Raw genomic sequence first — 25,797 nt, 5'->3', positions numbered from 1 at the left:
AATTTTGGAGATAACTTGTTCTTATTCCCTCTTTCCCTTCCTTCCTTTCTTCCTTGCTTCTCTTCTTGTACTTATTAATGGATCATAGTATATAATACAGCATGGAAAAGTTTTAGTTGAGTATAATGTATAATATATTTGTATAGTGGGTGTATATATATGTATAAAGTACATGTATAATAATATATGGGCTACATTCACTGTTGGTAAAACAATGCATGTTTTAGCAAGCTAAAAATTTTTATCCAACAATTTTAAGCATTTATTTTTTCCAGATCCATTAATTAATAATTGGTTCGATTGCTGGAATAAGAGTTAATAGTAAATAGAACAACTCATTATTTGTGTTAGTGGAAACCTTTTTTCCCCTCCAGAGGACTTGTCCATGGCAAGGGAAGGGCTGTGGCAATGTAACATATTATGGGAAGATGCATGTTTTATATTTGGGGCTTCTAAGGAGGATGAACTGACTTTATGATAAATGATGCCTTCTGAATAAGTTACCACTGTCACCAATAGAAACAGTGTAAACTCTCCATTCCTATTTTTAGTGTAATGTTCTGTGGTTCTGTTATGTTCAGGCATTTAAAGCCACAGGATGATGTGATCAATTTTCATGTGTAGGGCCATTAACTTTTCAATTGTTCCTTCAGTTTCTCTGTGAGAGGAAGTATTTGGTATCAGAATAAGCAGGGATTAGTGTGAAGACAGATAATGCAAGTTCAAGTAGGTTCCAATTTACTCAGAATAGTAAGTGATATTTAAGAGCTATTGTTGATATGTGCCATCTGGAAGTGTTGATACAATGCCACCTGAGTCAGTTACAACAGAAATTTGTTGCAATGTAAAGTCATTTGAGGGTCTATTTTGTCTGTTTCTTTCCTGGATAGTTTTTGGTCATTAGTCTAAATCAGAAATATGCCAGATGAGTGGTCTCCAGGGTGAGGTGTAGCACAGAGGTTTTAGTAGTCGGCACACGGTACCTACAAATGCATGGTGTGTCTGAGCTCCCGTTTCAGTAGGTGGAGTTCAGCATGTTTAAGGCGGTGGAGCCTGGATGGGAGAGGATGGCTGAGCTCAATCTGGGGCAGACACTGGGCAAGCAGGGGGCAGAAATGCTGTAGAAGCCCCCACTGCCTGATGCCTGTCTGCTGTGAAGGGTGCTTAGACTCCTACTTCAGCTTTACAAAACTGCGTGTAGACAGCTACAGCGTAGGTGTCATAATCTCAAACCAAGCCCTGCTATATCAAGCTGCTGGCAGGTTGGCCTGTCTCAAATGGTATGACAGTTACTTTACTTTCTAGGGGCATTTCTCCATATCACACAGCATTAGCTGGCCCTTTTATCTTCAGCTTTAGCAGGGTACAGATTAAACAAATATGATGGAACTATCCGGTTATCTCAAGTGATGTCTTCTGAAAGAAGAAACGGAGTAGGAAATCTTTTCTAGGTTGCTCTCAAGATTGAAAGACTGTGCCAAAATTGTAAGTTGTCAGTCTGTTTCTATAAATCTGATTAGAAAGGCTGTCTGATGCTATCACAGAAGAGAGGCACAATAGGTTTTCCTCCAGTGAATGGTCACTGGGGATAGTGGAGATAATACCGGTGCTGTAAGTAAGCGTAGCCTCTGTGTTTCTATTCTGTGTAAAACTTCTGGGGCAAGATAATCAGCCATTCCATATTTGGAGCTCAAAAAACAATTTAAAAAATGTCTGAAATCCCCAAATAGCTTCAGAGATTTAGACTGGAATTTGCAAAGTAAAATATTCTTAGATATGTAAACCAATTTGTGAAGGTGATATGATCGCCAAGTTTGCTTTTGTGATATATCGTATATATTATTATTTACCCGTATTATATATTATATTATTTTTTATCAATTACATTTTATATATCATATAATATTTTATATTGGCTTTCAAAGTGCATGAGAAAATCAAGCAAAACAGTAAAAGCTGTAGAAATGTTTGTCACTCTAATCTAATTAAAAGTTCATAGGGATTACATGAGTCAAAGATTCTGCTCTCCTTTTATTCTGATTTTAATTCATATTACAATAATACCATCTTGAAACCACTGAAATCTGATGTACTGGTAATAACCCTGTAGTATGCGTGTGTTACAAAACTCCACAAATTTGATGTTTGCTTTAGCACTGAACCATGCCATTTGGTTCACTTCTGTGCCTTCTGGGAAAGTTTCTCTTCTTCCGTATTGGAAAGCTATTAATATGTTTTAAACGCGATTGCAGTGTGTTAGTTATAGAGCTGTTTTACATGGATAGTACTAGTTTTCACTCTTCATGTAAGGAAAAAAAAAAACCACACACCTTTATTTGTATATATATATTTTTACTTCAACTTCAGTTATTTTTGCCATTAAAACAGCATGGAGATATTCAGTTCTAAAATGTTATTACTTACTTAGAGCAGTAAATTACACAGATATAGTAGTTTTAAGGAAAGTGGATATTGTTTAGTATTTGCTTTCCTTATAGAGTCATAGAATCGTAGGATATGATTGGAAGGAACCCTAAAGGATCATCAAGTCAAACTCAGTGTCCTAACAGCCCAGCAAATGCAGCATTACAGATATGAATTCAAATTCTAGGTAAAGCATTTTGCAAAGCCTTTTGAGATTGGGCTGCTTTTAATAGAAGGCAAAGTTGTGAGATGAGAAATATTTTTTCAGAGATGAAATGCATGAAGGGTGTAATAATTTGAACAGATATGAATATTAATCGTAAAGAAGACTTTATATAATTAAAAGATTTTTAAAAATGAAGCTCACAGTATGGTATTTAACACTTTGAACAGTCATTAGCACTAATGTATGCACAACAAGTAAACAGAATATGGAAACTGGAAATTAATCCAGGTTGGAGAGGGTCTGCCGAAGCACTACAGCAACTCCCTTGTCACCTGTTTTGTGCTGCTATGCACTGCATTAAGTGAGAAAGTAGTAATCTCCTTACTTTTCCCTCCACCGTGTAGTTAATTCTCCATGGTATACTTGATATAGATGAGATATTTTCTTAAATTTCCTCTAAAATCTATGTTCTGTGCGTGTAAGCTTGCTGAAGAAACTTTTTAGCCGGCTTTAAAATAATGGTGTACAGATTATAGTATCTTAATAATAGTGAACTCCTCAGTTTTTACAGAGGATTTCTAATCTAGTTTACAAAGCAGTTGGTTACACTCACATTGACACAATATTTTTTTCTCAAAATCTGTGTAAATAGATTGTAAAAATGATTTACGAAAGAAGATAGGTGTTCCTTTGCTCAAAGATGTCAGCTGTATGTGCTAGGTACATGCTTAAATTATGGTAGAGGTAGAGTACAATCTCTCAAAGCCAAATTTAATTATAAATAATTGTCTCATCTCTGTGATTTTTAAACTTTACAAAGCAATTATCTTGCAGGCTTCATGAAGTATGAAACATAAAATTGGTAATTGACATAAAATAATGGGACTATAAAGGCTAGATATGGAGAGATTTTGTTGTTGGGGTTTTACTTTTTTTTTTTTCTTTTTAATAAAGTAAAGGAGAAAGGCATAATAAATATTAAAACCTTTTTCTTCCAAGGGGTCTCATAATTTAGCAGAGGTCTGTTGGAATATCCCTCATTTGAACAGGATCTCGTCGTAAAATCAAGCTCTGTGGAGTGCTCCTTTCTTTGAGCAGCTGGTTTACTCTGGTAAAAAGCCTAATAGTTGCCTCAGTTTAATTGACAATCTGTCTTTAAATTCCCAAGTCTGCTGGCCAAAAGACCGTAGTAATATAAACCTTCTTGGTACACCACTTATTAGATGCTACTTCTGTGCCCTTTCAGGTGTGTAAAGACACAGTGTTACCTTTGAATCTGACTTTGAACGATTTTTAATAGTCCACAGGCTTCACAGTTGTACTCTGAGGTAGCAGAGATTGTGAGAGCAGCCTGCTAGCAATTTGAAGTAAAATTAATGAAAAAGACAACACAGTTGTCAAAGGTGTTGATAATAAGCTGACTGCAGCATTGATCATAAGTCCTACAGATGATATGTATCCCTATGAAATGTTTCTTGTCCTGAGCATACAGTGGAAAAATTTATGAAACGGTAAGGCAAAGAGATAATTCTGAGAGAGGTAAAGTTATGGAAATTTGATAGGGTGTGCATTTGAGTCAGGACATGGGCACAAGGAATAAAAAATTCACAGGAAAGCAGGTCCCACAATTTATGGGTCTATTAATTTCTAAATAGTTTTTTTTTTTTAGTACTAAGATAATTATCACTCATAATTAATCAGGTGAGACTATATGAACATATGGAAAATCATAAACATCCATAAATTTTCATTTTCTTTGAAGATTTTTCAGAAGTTTTTCTTGTAAAATTTGACATTTGGTGACAGTGAGCTACATCTCAAATCCTTGGAACTCTTGTAGAATAGCAAAGAGACAGGAGGAATAAAACATCTTTGGTTCTGAGAGTTGTTTAATACATTCTTAATGCACAAAAAAAGTATGCTAACCTTTCATGGGGTGCTAATTACATCATGATTTTTCTTTCATTTTTTTAATGGGTCTGGGTATTGCACATGTGTCAAGGAAAAATATTTTTATCATGATGCAGATGTTCTGATGTGCTAGTTTTTTCTTGTTAAAGTTGAGGTTACATAGTTCAAGTCAATTAATGAATTGAGAGTATAATTTGACTTTTTTAGTATAGGAACTACTTTTATTCTACATTTTCTTTTATCATTTCTGCTTGATATTATGTTTATTTTTTTCCATCTTGTAGGGCAGGAGCTAGAAAAGTGAAAAGATCAAGCCACAATACCAAAACAAAAGACAATTAATACTTACAATTTCTCTCTAAAAGGAAACAATTATTTTCCTGTTTTAAGATAAATTTCAGCTTTTCATGGTCCCACATACTGATGCTGGTCTAAAGTTGTTTGAAAACCCTGTAGATTATTAATTCATACTGCACATTTACAATTACCTACAAAACTTTAAAGAGAAGTTCCTTTCTTCTGAAGAATCCTCAATATGTCACTTTGCATAGCTGTGAAGTTGCTGTGGACTGTTATAGTTTAATTATGAAATGAGAAATACGCTTAATGTTCACAGATGGATTTTATTTTCATGGCTCAGCAGAGTGGCAGCTTTGAGTATAACGGAGAAGCAAAGGAGGTGTTCTCAAATATAACAAATACTTCTACAGAAACCATGCAATATCAGATTTCTGTTGAAGCAGAAATATTGAAATTTCTACACAGTTAAGCACAGCAACAAAAGGTTTAACTAGGTCTCCAGATGATGTCAGTATTTGAACTGAAACCAGTACAAATTCATCCTTGCTGTTGCCATGCTGCCCTTGCATGTCATCAAACTCTCCCTGTATCAATTTCTTTTCATTGTTCCATGTGTTCCCTACTGGCTAGTTTTTATAACAGCAGACTGAAAACACCTTCTGCTGCCAGAAAAATGGACCAAGACTGATGACTCCTTCATTGCTGCAGTCCAAGTGGTTAACAAATATGACAGTAGAGCTTCTTGTCTCAAGGGCCAGAGAAGTATAGATACTTTTCTGCATTTTATACGTTTCATACATCTATTCCCAGGGAGAGAACAGTATGATTCCAAATTAATGGGAAAGAAAACCAAAGCTTTATATGATTTTGCATGCATTTGAAAATCCTGTTATAAAATTAATTCAATTTTAATTGATGTTCATTTTCATGTTATTGGTAAGCTGAAATATTTTAACACTTCTGTTCACTGTAGAGTCCAGATTTACATCATACTGAAGTAGTGCAAAAATGTCTTTACATAATTTATATTGCATTTTCTATAAACAATAGAAATATTTTTATCATTGTACAAAATAAGAAAATTAATTAGCAAATTGTGTATTTTATTCTTCATGTATTTTCACTCATTGATGGTGCGTAAGCTGGGTCATTATGAACATTTCCTTTCTGAACCTAGTGCTGGTTCCCATTTGTGTTTACGTAGAATTGTTTTTCATTTTAAGTTCTTAAACCTTGTACCTGAGTATCATTAATTCCTTCAGTTGTAAGATAGACACCTCAGTCTGGCTTTATCTGAAATATTAAGTTACACTGGTCCATGTTATTAAATTCTGGCTCAAGTTGATTTAGTGTATTATCTATACAAATAGGTGTGTTGTTGTTGTTTTGTTGTTTTTTTTTTTTCTTTATAACAGCTAGGCATTAAGTGAGATAATTTGAAACTATGTCTACATCCCCAGTAACTTGTTACAAAGCCATCTTTTGTGCACGGTCAAATTTGCATTTATGATTCTTTCATTCTTGGCTTGTCTGGCTTGCTCAGAAATGTAATATTTTAGCAATACTAAGTTTTCTTAGCTTCTCTCAACACTGAGGTCCGTAAATGCTTTTATCTTCTGTATTACAGATTACAGAACCGAAGAATCAAAGATTAAATGTAACATTTAACTCTTGTTCAGTGTTTTAAATCTGATTGATTTCTGTTCTTCCTCCTCCCATAGAATCTCATCTCATTCTCCATGCACCAACTTTTTTCAGTGAAAAACACAGGGGTACTGTAAAAAGATCACAATGAATAATGCAAGATGTTTCTGGACAACATACCAATCCATTCTTTAATAACACTCATCACTCCTTAATCTGCCAATTGGATGAGACACAATATTATGCAATATATAGGTTATGATCTGTGATAATAAGGCCAGGGCAACAGAAAAACATAGCAGAAATTCTGTCTTGCGTCTTTTCTTGTGAATCAAAAAGTGAAGGATAGTCTATAGGTATTTTGTGAACATATTCACTGATTGGAGCATAAAAACATGAAGAATAATGATCTTACCTGTACTACTGCAATGTACATTTTAAACCTTCATCATTCTGACAAAACCACAGTATTGTCTATCATATAAAAAGTACATCAAGGAATCACTGAATTGCCAGATTTCAGATTCCCAAGTTACCACTAGTGCGTGAGAAGTATTCCAGCAATAATTAATGTTTTTCTTTATTAAAACACTTCATTCCTCACTTTTGAAAGCAGAAAAGTCTTTTTGATCCATATTTACAGAACTCATTTTCATTTAAAAAGAAAAATAGCTTCCCAAGTTTTTTCTTCAAAGAATTTCTATAAACACCTGCTCTGTAAAAAAATATATATATAAAAAAAATTAAAATCAAAATTTATGGCTTTGAAGAAATGAGGCTATTATTTTGCTTGAATAAAAATACAGTTATGTTAGAACAAGACAGTCATAGCTTGAATAGGTTTCTTGGCAGTTGTTCCTAATTGTCCGGACTTTTCCTCCTTTCTTTTTTAGTACAGTTCTGCTAATTGTGGTTTAAATACATTTAAACTGAATTCTTTGAACTCTGCAGGGACTTTCTCTGTGTTTTACAAATAACAGCAAATCAGTATGTTATATAGACCTGAAGTATTTTTAAAACTTTCACTGAAGAGGGTTAGCTCTGTTCTGGAGAAAATTATGTGCACATGTGTGTACGTGTAGAGAGAAATACTTTTAGTGCAACAACTGAAAAAAAACAGTCTGTGCTCCACTGAGGAATAAGGACAGATAGATTCCTATTCTAAACAAGTATTTATAAATTATAAATTGACAGGAGACAACCCTCAATAGATGGGAACCTGCATGCACGCAAAGAAGAGAAGGTTCAGAAGAAAAACAGTTGTAATACTATAATAAAGAAAATTACTCCTGAGTTCTGTTCCTGATGATGTCATTCAAAGAATTGTTATCCTTACATTGATATTGATAGGATACGCTACTGAGGAATATGTTTAAGCAAAGCAGTCACACTACTCTCCTTTCTTTCTCCTTCAGAGGTGTTTTTAGAGCACTTTACAGAACTTACTGAGGTGATTTCAGTAAATTGATCAGAGCAGTAACTCATAGGTTTAAACAATTCTAACTTTAATACAGTGAACTTAAATCTCCAGAGGGAGACAATTAGATTATTGACTCTTCCAGGAGAAATTCAAACTGATTCACATTTGTTTGCTAGAATTACCTTCTTCAAATACTATCTTGCCAGGTACCCGCTAATTATAACTCAGTAAAAGAGTAAGTGTTGGACAGAGATATTACTTCAGGATATCTATACAAAGTTAATAGATAGATAGATTTAAAAAGTGAAGGTTTAGAGAATGAGCGTGCATACTTATTAAGCAGAATAGCATATTGGCCAGCCTGCATCCCTCTACATTCAGTGATCTGCTAGGTCATGCAAGTCCTCTCCACTGAGTAGAGCTCTTGGTAGTCTGAGTTCTCCACAGGAACCAGCTGCAGTGTGAGCAGTGATGCCAGTGCTGCTGTTCCCAGGAAAGAGCAAGAGAAGTAATGAGAGGGCGTATCAACAAAGAAGCACTACCTCAATCCAGTGTATTAAACTGATGAGTATCTTTTTCAAAGTGACATATATAACTTCATAGAAAAGCTTCATGACAAGTCATTTATACGTGATTTAGAAGGTTTTTACAGCCAGACTGTAAATAACTGCATCTTTCTGTCAACATAAATCAGCCAATGAACAAATGTCCTGTCATTTTTTAATAAATAAATAAATAAAATAAACTTCTCTGATTTCATATTCTCTAAGCTATAGGTAATAAATCTGTGCCCTCATTATCTCCTTCCTCCAGTTTCAATTTATTATACGATTTGCCTGCATCGTGACATCATCAATGTAGGCACCTCTAACTGTTGAAATCTATAAACTAAGTCTTCTTAAAGTAGCATTCCTTCTGTCCCTAATCTTGATGTAGTTCAGAGACCATTAATAACAGGTCAGGCAATTACAAATTTAGGTAAACAAGTTCTTAGGAAGGGAGCTGTGTCTGGTAGAGGTCCTCTCTTTTTGTCTAGATTTCATATTTTTTGGAAGAATGAATTTTATTTTTTTTCTTAACATCAATTACAGGACTTCCTATTCTAAAGCATAGACATATTTGAAAATTTTATATATTATGTTTAATATAATGTAAATATTTTTTTATGTTGTTTCTTAAGAGATAGGGAAGTAAGACAAGATAAGAACCAATTGTTTAGTATATATTCATCACAGCAATGTAGTCAACTTTTAAATCCTTGAGGGAAAAATTCTTTGAAAAGCTAATTCTTTGCTTCTCTAATAAAATACTAATTTAATCTTGCTTCTGCTGCATAACATGACACTTCATCCTTGCCCTAGAAACAAATGCTGATAGCTTAGTTATTATGCAGACAGTACAAGTTGAATAATACAAATAAAAGTTCTAACTCATAAAAGAGAGTCCTCAGGTAAATCATTATAGCTCAGATGCATTCCTTTTTTCTCCCTTTAGACTCCAATATATTTTTCTTCAAGTTCAGTTTCTTGTATAAACTCTGGGATAGTGTTACTGCTTGTCATCATGGTTTAGTATTTTCTCTGTATTTCATATATTTGTTCTAACTGTGTACTTTAAAGTCATGTGTTTTTTTTTTTTTCCTGTAATAAGAAACTATTATATTTTGACTTCATACTTAAGGAGCCCTTGTCTTTGATTTTTTGTCACTATCGAAATTTTGATCACTCCCCCTTGAAACAGCAGTTTTAAATAATAGAATATGGTTTGGCTTGTATAGATTAATTAATATGCAATATTCAAATAGTGAATTCTGAAAAGCAAAAATGGTGAATGCAATCCTAAAGCAAAATCATGCAATCCTGTGAGCATTTCTTTTCCTTTCTCTTGATCCTTATATATACTGATGTTCTGATAGGCTTCCCTCTTCACTTCCTAAATGGATGAAGACTTCTCTTATTTTACCTTAATCTCACAAATTTTGAAATGGAGTCAGTATTCTTTAAGTGAGACAGGAAGAGAAGATTCAGCAGTACAATTAATTTGAATGAAGTAAAGGAAGCTCATTTTGTTGCAACTTTAAAAAATTCAGAAGGTCAGCCAGAGAATTGCTTTTTCTGATGTCTTTAGGAATGTTACAAATTGGTTGTTTTGGAAATAACTGAGCTGCATTCATCTCACAGTAGTAACACTAATTAAAGTTGCCGTTCATTGAAAGCTGCAGCAAAAGATATCTTATTTTGTTTGTTTTAGATGTCTGTGATACCTGTGCTGAGTGCAAGCACTCAGCAAATGAAGCTAACACGGCCTCAAAATTAAAAGCTAGTACTTTGTAGGGTGCAAAGAATGAAGGATGGGAATAAATTGCTCAGAATCGTTCAAACCAGTGAACAAATACGAAGGTGCATTCTGAGCAAACTGCAAGTGCTGCCCTATTGTGAACTCCACAGAAGGGAAATTACAGTGATTGAGTCTTACAGTCATAAGCATGAAGTTTTGCTGTAGTTAAGGTGATTGTGAGAAAAATACTAGAATAGCCTGTGCCATTTCTTTTGCTGGAAGAAAATTCATGATAGTCAAAAACTGTGTTATTAGTGGAAAAAAATGACCAACATTCAAAGTTGCAAATAAGTATTTTCAAAATGAAGAAGCATAAAGAATAAATAAGTAATATATAGAAAGAAAAATAAAATGTGATTTTCCAAGTAGTGGTAATATTAGTCTGTCCTAGATTAGTGTATTAATCAGAGATTAACAAAAAGACATTAACTAAAGTTTCACTTATTCGTAGCTGCTTCTTGTAATCAAGCTTTATTGCTCTTTTTTACTTGTTTTTTAGATAAAATAAGAAAAAAAATATCTATAAGCCTATTGAAAGTTTAATTCTTTATGGCTAATGATGTATTCAGACAAAAAGCATGCATCATACAGTCTTTATGAATGATGGTACCTTTGTGATACTGGGTGCAAGTAGAAGGTAAGGAAGCGTGAAGAGTTATCCCTAAAGGTTGTTTAAATATTTTTTTCTTTTATGTGTGCTTCATTTCTAATTAAAATTAAAAAGCATATTCTTAAGTGTCTAATTGCAGCATTTTTAATATCTTAATCAAAAAGTACGTGAAATTCAAAACTTTGAAAGGAGAAATGTAGGTGACAGCAAGCTAAACTAGGAATTTATTTAATGCATAGTATTTTAAATGCACATGCACATGTAAGCAAAGGTCATAAATCTGCAGCCCTCTTGAGCAATAAGGGAGAGGAAAGAAAATCAATTCTAATCAGGCGACCAGTGCCAGACATCAGAACAACGACTTCTCTCTACACCTGAGACACTTAATACCATTTCATATACATTTTAAGCAAAATGCTTTAGTCTGTAATAGAAAAAAGATGGGGGTACTGAAACTTTTAATAGTTTCACTTCTGTTATATAGTAATTATTTGTTTTGTTGTCTCTGAAATTATTTCTAGATTTAACAGAACAGTCATGCAATTCATTGAAGCGAAATTTTAGGGGGTCTGTTTGCAAATATGCTGCCATTAATGGATATATGTTGTGTAAGCAGTCTTCCAAGCCATCACTGAGATATCTTGTCTTTTTTTTTTTTCTTACATGTTCTCAAGTGTTTGTAGAATTTGGTTACTTAGTTGTTCTTGAACTTACTTGCCTTCTATCTCTGTAATTTAAAATGTCCACAAATTTATGAAAGAAAATCAAGTCAATTTCTGTACAGTTAATGGAAACATCATTATTTTCAGGATTTTAGATAATTATTTTATTGGATTGTCATTTGTTTTTTGCTATGTCAAAAATAAGCTTTGAGTTTTTCATTTAAAAATTAGATGTTTAAAAAAAACAACAAATGAACATTTTGATGATGAAACGAAACATACAGGTTGTTTGTCTTGTATGTCTGAAAAATTTCATTTAATGCATCTCTATATTGGTTACTCCTCAGCCTGGAAGTCTAGCACGTCACAGATTCAATAAATATTTAGACAAAACCTATGAATATTAAATATTCCAAACATATTATTTTAGAAAAATTGGTAGATTTTAGGAGCATTTAAATATACTTTCTAAACATGCAACTCTATGTATATAGTTGTAACTACATATTTTTATATGATTGATTAATCTTAAGCTTGTAAGTACTTGAGTTATAGTCAGACTGTCATTGCCACATCTTAATGGCAAATCTTTCTGGCATAAAATGTTCCCTTTCCTCCTCCTCTTTTCCTGTGTTCACATTCTCAAGTACCTTTATCTGAATTAGTGACATGGTAGCTCCTTTAACTATAAACAAACAGTAGTTTCCTTCTCTATATAGCATCAGATTTTATTCTTCTACTTTCCCGTTGGTAAATTTGCCTGTCTTTCAACCACATTATAAAACGTAAGCAATCAGGTTACAAACAGAGTTATGTACTTTTTAAATTGTGGAGGTTTAAGTGCAGGATTTGGCTTTTTTCAGCTACAGATAATTTTTAGAGTGTAATTTTTGATATTGAATAATTGTGCTTTCTGAAAAATAGTTACATTAATACCTGTAAAATAGATGTGTGAGACCAATAAAAGCTCTACTAAAAAACTGGAATTTCTGATGGTTGTCATACCACATAGGAAGATTTACTTTATTTAAGATACAAGTTAATTTCATTGTTAAATGCTTACAGCAAGTTCTGAACGTAGTCAAGATCAATTCAAATTACTGTTCTGCAATTATTCTTAGCTTTGCAACTGAAGTGAATTTTCCACATGCCTTTCTTCTGTGGGATTTGTTGCTGATACACTATCAGTGCAGTCCTTGGTGCATTTGTGTTCTTTATGAAGTATTTCTTTTCATTCTCTGGCTCATAAAACAGTGGTACATGAACTGCACAACCACTTTCTCAACTTCTGTTTTATTCATTTTTACACGCTGCAGCGCAAATTAAATTTGCCAAAAATTCTTGTGTAGTTAAAAGCTGAATTTGATTTCCTTTAAATGAATAGTAAATAATTACAGCTAAAGCAGAAAAGATCAGATATTGAGAAATTGGATAATTATGAAGCCTAGAAAATGTTTTTCCTACAGTATTTTTCTTTTCATGTCCTCTTTTATAATTGCATTCCCATCTCTATGTATTTCTGTGTTTGCAGAGATTTATTGTTCATGTTTGGCAGTATGCCAGTAATATGAACCATGTTTTTCTTTACCCACTCTGTATTCCTTAAGTCAACTTTCAGTGGCTGTGTGTCAGGTACTAGTAAATGTACAGTCTGGAAAAAAAAAAAAAAAACATAATTTGATCTAGAAATAATTCACTATAATATACAGGGCTGAAAGTACAGTGCCAGAGTTAAAATACCCTTAACTCTTCTGTGGTCTATAGAAAAGTACCGTTTCTCTGTTGACAATGATAATAAAGAAATCTTTTAGGGAAAGATCAGAGTCGTTGTTACCACAACCCCCCTGGTGTCGTAGCCAGCAGTGATCTGTTTTGGAAGGCAGTGGTATTCAAAAGAGATGGGAGGAAATCAGTAGTTTTTGTGGCAAATGAGTACATTGAAACGTGAAAATCTGAGGAACCAGTAGCCAGGGTCTAGGGTAAAAAGAGATTTCATAAAGCATGCTTTGTGACCTTATAGTTAAGTTCATACAAGCTTGTTTGAAGGTCCTTTATTCCAGTTTACACCAGGACTGTTCTGCCTTTCCTCCTGTCATCTTAGTTATAATGAAAGAGCTGTACCTTTTGTGATACTTGAGCTTTAGCCTAAACCCATGTTTCTGAAAAGAAGGAGAATGGTTCCCATTGGGCTAAAATGGCACGAGCTCTAGAGGTTTGGGTTTCCTGTTTAAATGGCTGGGTTTCTTTTTTCCTTCCCTGTTGTTTCTGGAAGACACGCTCCAAAGCAATTCAAGTTTCAGATTTTAGTGTTTGGAAGGGATATTAGCTTTTCTTAACTTTGAGTCCCTATTCAGTTTAGGGGAAGCATGGTAAAGCTAGCACCCAGAAATAAGGGAGACATTCTTATGGGGATCTTACTTGGAGGGAGTTTGGAAGACCTGTGATTTTTGCAAACTGACATCCCAGTCTCCTGTGCATGGGAGGATGTAAATGTAAAAATGAGGGGCAGGTGAAAAGTTTGGTTACATAGTGTGAACTTCTTAATCTTAGTGTGATCTTCTTAATCTACACTGTGCCAAGATGATGCAATGGCTGGAGGTGGGAAGGGTATCCCTTCCTTAATGTTAAGTATGGTTTGTGGCCTGCTACTTAAGCCTGTTCTAGCTGCTTGCATAGTCTGAAAGAGTTTATTTTAAGTACATGAATTGTCTGTTTTCAGTGTTCATGCTGGTTATCCCTAAATTTGGGTCTCGGTTTACATGAAGCTCTATTTTTTAAATAGTATTCTTTTGAACAATGAAGTGTATATTCTTTGGAAAGTAAGAATAGAATTCAAATTAATTTATAGCAAATTGTGAGGTATTGGTTCTGACAAAAAGCTTGACACTAATAGAAATAGTTCCTTTCATATGACTCATAATAATATTCTTTTTTTCCTTCCTTTTTTTTTTTTTTTTAAATACAGGGATTCTTGGACTGTAATTGGAAGTGAATTTAATTTTTATGCTTGTCCATTCTAGGTACAGAGATCCAGAAATAAGCAGTTACGTGAGCTGTTTCCAGATGGATTTAGCATTCATCATGCAGGAATGCTGCGGCAAGACAGAAGTTTGGTTGAAAACTTGTTTTCTAATGGACATATCAAAGTCCTAGTTTGTACAGCTACACTTGCCTGGGGTGTCAATCTTCCTGCTCATGCCGTTGTTATTAAGGTAAGAGATGATATACTCTGCACATGGTTATCTGTCTTAGAAGAAAACTGTAAAGAAGCATAGATAGCAAGATCTTTGTTGTGGGTTTGGGGGCTGGAGGGGATATGTCTGATTGACTTGAAATGTTATTTATATCTCATTAAACTGATTCTCACTAGTGGGAGTCTAGTTTGTATAGTAAAGATTTAAATATATCAAAGATTATGAGAGGATTAGTTAAAGTACACTTCTGAAATCATGCTGTATTTGCCTAATTTCAGTATTCAGCTCATCAGGATTATATTCATGTGTATTTATGTTAATTTTTATTAACTTTTCCTCAACCAGGGAACACAAATATATGCTGCAAAAAGAGGCTCCTTTGTTGACCTTGGAATTCTAGATGTCATGCAGATATTTGGTCGAGCTGGACGGCCTCAGTTTGACAAATTCGGAGAAGGCATCATTATTACAACTCATGATAAACTCAGTCATTACCTGACTCTTCTTACTCAGCAGAATCCAATTGAAAGCCAGTTTCTTGAAAGTCTTGCAGACAACCTAAATGCAGAGGTAATTTTTGAATTATTTAGCACAACTAGCAACTCTAACAGGAATAATATTATTTGAAAAAAAAAATGCATTATTTTCACACATAAAATGTCTAAAATGGAATTTTCATATATTACTGTGAGTCTTTAAGTGTATATTTTAAAGAGGAATGAACTGTTAGACATGAAAATATTGCAGGCCTTATACAAAAGGTAATAGATAATAGAACTAGTATGGAGGGTCAAATATCATTAAGATAAAGCTGTAGAAACACCTAGCATTTGCATTTAATCGGAAGTGCCTTATTAGAATTTAAGCAGTAAGTATTCTGCATAACTGCAAATTGAAATCTTCAAGAATTAAAGCATATCTTTACATAAATAAACTCACTTCATTTGGCTGACTGCAATATACGAAGAGAATAATGTACTTGGCTTACACTCTCCTCTTTGGTCTCAGTTTCACAGTGTTAATCACAACTGCTTTATTATAAATTGCAAGTCCTCAGTTTACTTCAGGTTCAAAGAAAACACATCTGAAGATGTAAAGATCTGTGCTTAGACTGAGAGTACTGACCTCCATTATATTAAAACCATTCAAAAGCTATCTAGTGTAATAACCAGTTAAAAATCTGTATATATATAAGCACATGCACTTTTTTTAAAAGGAGCCTTCAGAAATTTAAGCATGCTTAAATGAAGAAAAGAATGTTGTTTTACAAACACACTTAAGGTTTCTTCAATAAAAGTAAAGGAGTTCAGCTAGACTGAAATGTCCAGTGACATCTTAAAAGTGATTATGATTCTTAAAGATGTAAAATTTGTTTGGTCTATTAGTGATGGTCTTGCTATTTTAAGATGCTTGTTCTGTTTTATCTATACAATTCTAGTATATTTTGGTATTTTTTCTGCCTTTTCATCACTTTAAAGCATTTCAGTTATTCAATCATGAATAATAATTTTAAAAGGAAATTCTGGAAGGGAGCAGAAATGGATGCGGTGACCTTTTAGAATGTCAAGATTCATCCCTTGATTCTTCTTTAAAAATGACTAAGTTTGATCATTCACCTTTAAAAAAAATCTTTTAAGGTTTTCTTGTAAGTTATTGATTCAGTTCCTGTTAATAGGAAAATTCTCTGTTCAAGTATTCTCCCTATGTCCAAGTTCTGTCACACATCAGAACTAGAATAAGGTTTAGCTGTGATGCAAATATTTCCTCACAGCTATTCCTCTTTAACTCAAGTTTCTGAAGTGGTCTGAGTACAGTCAGGGAGAGAGAAATTAAACTCTCCAAGCACATGAGATCCAAATGTGAGGAAAAGGAGCCATTTGCAATTTTCCCAACCCTCTTCATCACATTAGTAATAATAGCTTAAATCCTAAAGTTGGTTGTGAAAGCCAGGATTGCTTACTGTTCAGCACCCTAAAAATTAGGAGGGATAGGTTTGGTCCTAAGTCATAAGATACCTTCAGATCTAGGCTTCCTCTTTAGTGAGTGAGACACAAGGTGCATTCCTAGAGGACATTTTGTTGTTTGTTTGTTTGTTTTCATTCTTTATACTCTCTCTCCGAAGTATTTCAAGTACCTAACTTGAGGTACGCTTCTTACTCTTCAGTTCCTTCAGTTAAGTAAAATGAGTGTGGTTCCACACATACAGCTTGTTTTGTACCTTAATGAAAACTGAAATTTGGAAAAATAGAATAGAATCTAATCTATTACCTATGATGAGCTATAAACAAATGTATTTCTTATTATTTAGAATACTTTTTCCTTTATCTGAAAGTTAGTCAAAACTTCTTGTTCAGAGAACATACTAGCTTAATAGAGTAACTTCTGCTGATAGTCTGTACAATTCAGTAAGGTGTGCAGTATCTGGACTTCAAAAGTCAAAAGTATCGCACCTCTGGATATCAGAGTTGAAAAAAATACGATCACTTTGACAAGTCCTTTTTTTCTGGGAAATCTCTTAACTGCAGCATGTATGGTGCAAGATCCTTGTTATATAGGTGAAATATTTCCATTTGTGTTTGAATCATATCTTGCATGCTCATCTTGAAGGTATTCATAGTGAAACGGAGTTCTAAACGGAGGACAAATACATAACATAAGCAGAGAAAAGAGCTTTGCAGTGGACTTTACATACTTTCTGATGAAGGAAGAAAGAGCTGAATATTCTTTCCTTCTCAACAAAGAATTTATTTTATTTTATTTTATTTTATTTTATTTTATTTTATTTTATTTTTTATTTTAATGGTGGAACTCTAGTCCTCCCACCTGTCAGGTCAGTGTAGAATTACAAAAACAAGTTGCAATAAGCACCTTTTGAGAAGTGGGTCAGTGTAGATCTCTATGATTGACGTATAGTAAAAAACAAATGGCATAGCTGTACACTGCTGTTTTTTCAGGCATGTTGCGTGTTGTTCCAAATTGTCTAGAAGCTATGTGGATGTGCTAATGTGCCTAGCTGACATATGTAAGGAATCTCTTGTATTCCTTCCACAGAGCTCCAGCAGAAAAGCTAAGGGTTTTTTGTTTGTTTGTTTGCTCTGTGTGTGTGTGTGTGTGCACGCAGAAAAGACTGTATTGATATACTCTAAAACATCCTGCCTGTTTAGTTTAGCAAAAGAAAGCTTCCAAGGAAGTACAAAAGCTCTCTCACTAGCTGGGAACTAGAGCTACAAGGAAGAAAAAAGATAATTTTGGCCAATATTGGAAGAAGAATGAATCACCCTGTGATCTGGAGCAGCCCTCCTTTTTAGGAGTAGTGGAGATAAAAGAAGTCTACTTTCTGATGTGGTGAAGATGGTGTTTATATTATCTGACTGCATTTGAGGAAAAGAAGATTTGACTTGAAACATGAGTTTCAGTACTGTTTCTTTCCTCTCAGCTGATAATGCTTCATTAAGACAGTATAAGATATTAGCTATTCATTTCCAGCATATGATATTCTGGAGAGGGAAGAAGGGAGGGTGGTTTTAACGGGCAGCATGTTGCTCCTCTAATTTGAGCTGTAGTTCCAAAATGCACAAGTTTTCCGGCCATTCCAGAAATCACAAGGGACTGTTGTATGGCAGCTTAAGGGGAGTTGTTTTTTTTGTGTGTGTGTGTTTTTTGTTGTTGTTGTGTTTTTTTTTCTTAGAGTGCAAGTGAATTTACATTCATTGAACTTTCTACGCAGAAGAAATAAAAAATTAAATCATAGAATGGTCTGGGCTGGAAAGGACCTTAAAGCCCATCCAGTTCCAACCCCCTTGCCATGGGCAGGGATACCTGCCACCAGACCAGGTTATTCAGTGCCCCATCTAACCTGATCTTGAACACATCCTGGGAGGAACTAGTTCCAGTGCCTCACCACCCTCATAGTGAAGAATTTCCTCCTTTTATCTAATCTACCCTCTTTTAGTTTAAAATCATTACTCCTTGTAATGTACGTCACTACAATCCCTGACAAAGAATCCCTCCCCATCTTTCTTGTGGGCACTCTTTAAGTATTGGAAGGGCACTATAAAGTGTCCCCAAAGCCTTCTTCTCCAGAATGAACCCCAACTCTCTGAACCTCTCTTCATGTGTCCTTTGATCATCCTCATGGCCATCTGGACCCACTGTAACAGGTCTGTGTACTTCCTATGTTGGGGACCCCAGAGTTGAACACAGTACTCCAGGTGGGGTGTCACAAGAGCAGAGTAGAGGGGGAGAATCACCTCCCTTGACCTGCTGACCACACTTCTTTTGATGCAGCTCAGGATGTTTGTGGTTGGCTTTCTGGGCTGCAAGAGCACATTGCTAGCTCATGTTGAGTTTTTTCATCAACCAACACCCCCCAGGTCCTTGTCATCAAGGCTGCTCTCAGACCATTTTCCACCCAGCCTGTATTTGTGCTTGGGATTGCCCTGACCCAGGTGCAGGACCTTGCACTTGGCCTTGTTGAACCTCATGAGGTTTGCAAATGCCCACCCCTCAAGCCTGTCCAGGTCCCTCTTGATGGCATCCCTTCCCTCCAGAATGCCAACCACACCACACAGCTTAGTGTCATCTGCAGACTTGCTAAGGCTGCATTCAATCCCACTGTCCATGTCACTGACACAGATGTTAAATAATAACAGTCCCAATTCCTGCCCGTGGGACCCAGACCACTCATCACTGGTCTCCACCTGGATGTTGAGCCATTGAGCACAACTCTTTCAGTGCTACCATCCAGCCAATTCCTTATCCACCAAATGGTCCATCCATCAAATGTAGTAGTACTCTGAAAAATATTGCTAGTACACACTGCAGAAATAATTTGGTTACATTCAAGCTGTAGCCTTAAAAAGTCAATCCTCCTGTCCTGTCAAAATAGTAGAAGTGAAGAAGGAAAAAATAGTTTCATAGTGAGTATCCATCTAAATTTATCCAAAGATACATAGAAAATATATAGTGTGCAATATAATAAAAAGTACTTACAACTACAGCAGTTCTACCACAGAATTTCGGGATTTTGGAGAAGAGTGTATAAAACTGACTAACTAGTATAGACAGAAAATTAAATTTTGAGTTTCAGGAATAACAAATACTCCTGTATGAAATGTAAACACATAAATATATAAAACTGATCCAAAATAAACTGTTATGGTTAGATGCCAGAATAAAATAATATAGATGATTATTTTATTATTGTCCAAGCCACAGTTGTGAGGAGGAAAAAAAAAAAAAAACTATATTCTGTACTTCTTTAAAGATCAACCGTTTGTTTTCAGACTTTATGCAATGGTAGTGTTATCTGGAAACAGTAGTGTACTCATGGCTTTGAATTAGTGTAGATCCTGTGGCTGCAGTGCAGTTTAAAGCAGGTAAAGATGCAGGTGGAATTTTGTTGATCACTGTGGTAAATGGTTGTCAGTAAAAATAGCAATGGAAAATGCCGAAAAGCATTAGGGTAAAAAGTGCATGAAACTTTGTTTTGTCGTTTGATATGAGTGATACAATGACTTTTTATGTTAGGGTTTTTTTTGTTTGCTTGTTTGTTTTGAAAGTAACTTCATTTATTTTTATTCAGTATCAGCTTAAACTTATATATATGATGATTTGATCCAAATTATTGCAATCCCCTGAGAAGGACAGGTGTTTTGGAAATCATTCTGATTTAGCTGGAGATGACTATTCCCTAGTGTGCAACATTCTGAAAAAGTAAATACGTTTTAAAACATATGCCATCATATTGATCAGTAGGTAGTCACAGGAAGCACATTAGTTTGGGTCATATTTTATAGACGCTGTCCATTTGTCAGTAACAATAGCACTATATGGAGATTAATTTTATGTTGTTGACAGATTCGTTACAGAAATGTAGACAGTAAGCTGATGTCCACTGGCATCTTTGCCATAATAGAGTCTTTTATTAGCACCAGCAAATCTGCACTGGTATAAAAAATATGACACAGTTAGGAAGAAGTCTGTTTTTGTTATAAACTATTCAGGAAATCCAAATGCACCAAATGCTCATGCTGTAATTGTAAAGAGAAACCAAATAAAGGCCAGAAGCACTGCTGAATTCTTTAAATTCTTAATTTATTATAGGCAGATCAATAGCTGAAAGAAGAACTAGTAAAATGAAGGCAGCAGTTGGAAATATGGAAAGGCTCCATTCTTTACAAAGCATATGAAGTTGCTTTTATGTAGATCAGGTCTCTTGCCAGAAATGGGTAGCAGCTAAGAATGAGGCAATGGTTCAGCTATCTGGTGTAATGCAATATGTAATCCTAGCCACACAATCACAAAGTGGAATCTAGAGCCTTGAATTGTGTACCTGCTTATATGGTGCAGGAAAGAAAATTTGGGTAATGCTGGGGAAAAACATATATTTTTTAAAAAATTCCCCATTCAAAATTAATTCTGTAAAAGCAGGACATTTTCATAGAAGTGTTGGAGAAAGGAATAGATAGCTTATGTGGAAAAATAACAAAGCCATACCTCCACAGTTCAGACAAGAACAAAAACAAATGGGATATGATGTGATGGAGTTTTGTACTTTTTGATTGGACTTTTCCTGGGACAAGAACCAGGAAATATTTGCTGAGATGACGGGTTCAGAAAATGCAAAAGGATGCCAATGGGGCAATTAGGCCATGTAACTCCTTGCAGCAGGAAGTTGTGTAAAAGGTAGTGTAGTTCAAAAACTATACAAACATTGACTAAAAACCCATTGAAAGCTATTAAATGCACTTTAAGTGAAGACCTTGAAATGCAGTAGTTTAAGAATTCGAGGGAAATTTATATGGTGTTTGCTTCTTATTAGCTAACAGCAGATGATGAAGGGCAATCTCAGAGACAGAATGCTGACCTCAAAGGACCGTTATATTTATTCCTAGGAAACTACTCTGAGGTAGTGGGAAAAGATGAGGTACACCCAACTTCATTGAGTTGACACCGAAGTTAAGACTTTGAACATGTACTTCAGCATCTCTATCCACTGAGAATTCTTTCCTGTGGATTTGTTTGGGGTTTTGGTTTGTGTTTTTCTTTTTTTGTGTGTCTGTGTTGTTTGTTTTTTCTTCTAAAAATGATCAGAAGAGGAGTAAAGGGTCAGTGATTCTCAGTGTAGGCATGGAGATACCTTCTTCCTTTTCTACCAGTGTTATGGCACTAGGCGTAATGGAAGGAAAAAAAAGTGGTTAGGGTGCTTAGTTGAGAGGAGAGAGTCCTGGGTCAGTTGACCAGCTGGCAAACAGAAAATACCTACAGCTGTATTTTTTGGAAATACAGGAAGAAAGATAAGATGCAGGGGATGTGGTTTAATTAGACCATAAACTGTAACTTATCTGGGAACTATCATCAATAGCTCATACAGTGCAGGTCACCATTCCTTCCCTAATTGTTTCCACCTGATAAAGCCCTCCCTGACATTCACAGCTGGACCCCAGCTTGTTTCTGGGACTCGCCTTTCCCTGAAGAGCTAGAAGCAGGAGAGGACTTGCAATGCTGGACAGTACCTTCCCCAGGGGATGTGCCCTTCCTTGCATTTATTTACGATTTCGTTATGAAGCCAGGAAGATAAGGTGGTGTCTTGTTTAGGTTGGACCAAACCTCCTAATCTATTTTTGTGTTCCTCAAGTTAAAGCCTACCTGTCTTGATGCAATCTGAAGGTAATAGAGTGGGCACCTATTGTGGTTATCAGAAGAGACACAGGATTCTTTCAAAGCCTTTCCAAAAATAGTACTCAGGAGTTGGGTGACTAAGTAGCTAATCCGAGTGTGACGCACTCGGCGTGTAGGCTTAGGGGAGCAGAAATTTTGTTCCCCGGGTCTCCAGGGCCCTGGGAACTGTCCTGACCTACACGAGACCAGCAACCTCATCCGTGACAACCGTTTGCAATCAAAGTTTTGTGATAACTAGTGCAATCCAACCATACAAATTCAAAGTGGAAAGTATTTCTGTTCATTGATTGTTTTGTAAATAACTTCATACCTACTGTATGGTTTAGGCAACACTGAAAAATTAAGAACTTTTTTCTTTTCTTTAACAAAGAATCAACTTATACATTTATTGATTTTACAAATACTAAATATCTTAGAACTTAAGAGGTCTCCTAATTTTGTAAATCATTTATATTGAAGTTACTCGTGTGTGTTTACATTAAGATTATTTCCCTGTCACACAGTTTTAACAAAGGTACACATTTTCAAATAATCCACAGAAGCTTTACTTGAACGCTAGATGGCAGCAAATATTTATAAGTAGATTATTTTTTTCCTCTCAGCATAGTATTCAGTAACTTTTTTAAAGTTGGGGGAGGAAGAAAAGTGCAGTATTATATTTCAGTGCCATATCTGAAACCCAACTGCATTTTTAAATCATATTTTTTCTTGTTTTTACTTTTAACTGTGTAAATAGTTAATTTGTAAATAATAAAATGAGATATTTGAAGAAATGAGGGAAAATATTTTTTTTTGAATTGTCAGGCTTCCCCATCTTCTGTAATGAGTATTTTATCTTTTCTCGTTTGTGAAAGCAGTTGTTTGACAGAAACTGTTACTATTGTACAATGTTGTTATGCTATTTCAAGTTATGCACTGAAAGATATTTGAATCATGGAAAGAAATCAAATGCTGAAATTAACCTGGGTAGCAATCTCACTAATAATGTGCGGGCTATATTAGATTTTTTCCCTATAGTAGTCTATGAAAAGCTAGATGTTTAATAATGTCTTTTTTAGTTACTTCAGTGCATTATGTAGCTATCTAATTAGAAAAACAACAGAATGGGTCTTCCCCTGACCTCTTATGGTGTTGAACACAACAACACTTCAGAAATGTGTGAGACAAGCTTTCACTGACTCCCAAGTCATTGAAATCAACAAGGTTTTAAGTTATTTTACCTGAGCTTTCATTATTATTTTTGAATAGTAAGTAGTTGCATTATTTTAAAAAATATAGATATTATTATTGAGGTCTAGATGTTTGGATCTGAACATGCATATGAAATCACTTACAGTTGCATGGAGTTTTTTAGTTTTCCAAGTCAGGAGTGTTTACATGAAATCCAAACATCAACAAAACAAAAATAACAGTAAAAAATATATATAATAATGGATCACAAAATTTCAGCAGGAGGGGTTTTTCATGTTTTATGGAACCAGCCACAACCAAAAAATATTTGTTAATGGAGCATACGATAAATATTAAATTCTCCTGCTAAAATCAGGTGAACTGGAATAAGCAGTAAATTGCTTATCGTTAATGTAACTAACAGAAAATAGAGCTAAAGTTGTCATGTAAAAATGTGCGTAGTAAGTAATTTGATGATAAAACAACTACAGAATTATCAAAAGAAGTTACGGAATAAAAAACTGTTTCGTATACCTGATTTGGCCTTGAAAAATACAGAAATATATTTATGTGTGTATTACCTATTCAATTTTTTTATGTTTTGATATAACAAAAAAAAAAAAAAGTAGCAGGTATCTGTATGTTCGACTTGCCAGATACAAAAGGAACAGACTTTTTTAACAACTGTGTATAAACAGATGGCCGAATACAGGGGTATGATGAAGAAAATCCTAAAGACTGTCAGTAAGATTTGGGTTAGGACCAGAAAGTGTGTTTACATTTGTATGAAAGTTAATCTTTTAACTGTAGTTTTTTTTTAAGGTGTTCTTCTTTAAATTACCCTGATCATATTCACTCAAGAATTACGATTTTTTTTCTGTAATAAGCTAGCTCAGTATTCTCTTTTAATTATAAATATCATAAGCAGTAGAAAAGATCATGTGGGCTACTATCTACCATTATTAGATGTTCATAAGATGCAGATGTGTAAGTGGTTCAAGATATTGTTCTATGCTTATTTTAATATAATTTATGTTGGAAGTGTACTGACACTATCTTTAATGCTAATGCACTGAATTCAGTATGTTTTCAGCCAAATATTTACATTCAGCTGTAGTATATACATTTAATTTTGTCTCTTTTCCTATTTTCAGATTGCTCTTGGAACAGTAACTAATGTGGAAGAAGCAGTAAAGTGGATAAGTTACACTTATCTTTATGTACGGATGAGAGCAAATCCATTAGTATATGGCATCAGTCACAAAGCTTATCAGGTATAAAATGCATTTTAAAAAAATCTGTAACCTGTTCAGGGTCTGTAATCCTTCCCTGATGTGAGGATAAATATTTGCTATTTCTACTTACCTGACATCAGCAATTCTTTTAAAATGTTCAGAAAAAGAAAGATATTTTTTGCAGCGGAGTACTTTTACCACTAAATTAAGAGGTCCCTTCTGTTCACATAAAATATATTTTAGCTGGTCAAGCTATGCTTCAGAGGATGACATTCATTTTTATCAGATAGTTTCTGTTAAGTTGGCCTACCGTCACTGTTTCAGTATTGTAGGCTAAATATAAATGATAAAATAAAGTGTTCTTGAGTCGCTTGCTTTTTTTTCAGTCATATTCTGTTCCAGAATATTTCATCCCATGACATCTTATCAATTATATTTTTTGTTGTTTTTTTCTTGTGATTTAGTAATTGTAAAATTTGTTATTGATTTATTTTCATTTTTTATTTGTTTATTTAGAAGTGTTCTATGCATTAATATAAATCAGAACAGAGTTACATGCTTTTTTTTCAAGTTCAGTTGATTCTCTGTAATTTTTAGGAACTTTCATAGTTTATAGATTATCTAAATATTGTTGCCTTTTTTTTTTTTTTCCTCCTGTATAGCTGATTAAAAGCATTTAATGTTATCATAGTTTGGACACAGGTAATTTGAGTGTAGTGCAGATGAAACTCACAAGTACATAGTAACTGCAGTTTATTTCACGTCCTGAATCTGTTTTGTGACCTTTGTGATTTATCATGATATTGTGAGCAACTGCTGTTTCAGTCATTGTGACATGTGGAGATATATATTAAGAGATTTTTCAGATAGTTTTTGTGGCTGATAGCAGAAGTTAGAGTGGAAGTAGGTAGTCTGTGGTTTAAGCAAGCTTCTGTATGCACCTTTAGGCCTTCTCTGGTCATCTCAAATCTGTTTTTTACAAAAAAGCAATATAGTACATTGCTATATGTTAATTTAACACTATCCAAAGTCACAAAGTAA

General features: G+C 34.4%; 1 protein-coding gene across 2 annotated transcripts in view; it reads left to right on the top strand.

Annotated features, from left to right (window-relative positions):
• Positions 1-25,797, top strand: part of ASCC3 (activating signal cointegrator 1 complex subunit 3) — a 281,426-nt gene that overhangs the window by 163,417 nt on the left and 92,212 nt on the right. For both annotated transcript variants that reach the window (XM_040551468.1, XM_040551467.1), the window contains exons 15-17: positions 14,495-14,686; positions 15,014-15,238; positions 24,676-24,795. In XM_040551468.1, the coding sequence (XP_040407402.1) occupies positions 14,495-14,686; positions 15,014-15,238; positions 24,676-24,795 (537 nt within the window). The remainder of the gene's footprint in view (positions 1-14,494; positions 14,687-15,013; positions 15,239-24,675; positions 24,796-25,797) is intronic.

The sequence above is a fragment of the Cygnus olor genome, chromosome 3 (assembly GCF_009769625.2).
Source record: "Cygnus olor isolate bCygOlo1 chromosome 3, bCygOlo1.pri.v2, whole genome shotgun sequence".
Taxonomy (NCBI): Eukaryota; Metazoa; Chordata; class Aves; order Anseriformes; family Anatidae; genus Cygnus; species Cygnus olor.
Note: the sequence above shows the minus strand (reverse complement) of the source record. Positions and strands in the feature narration are given on the sequence as shown.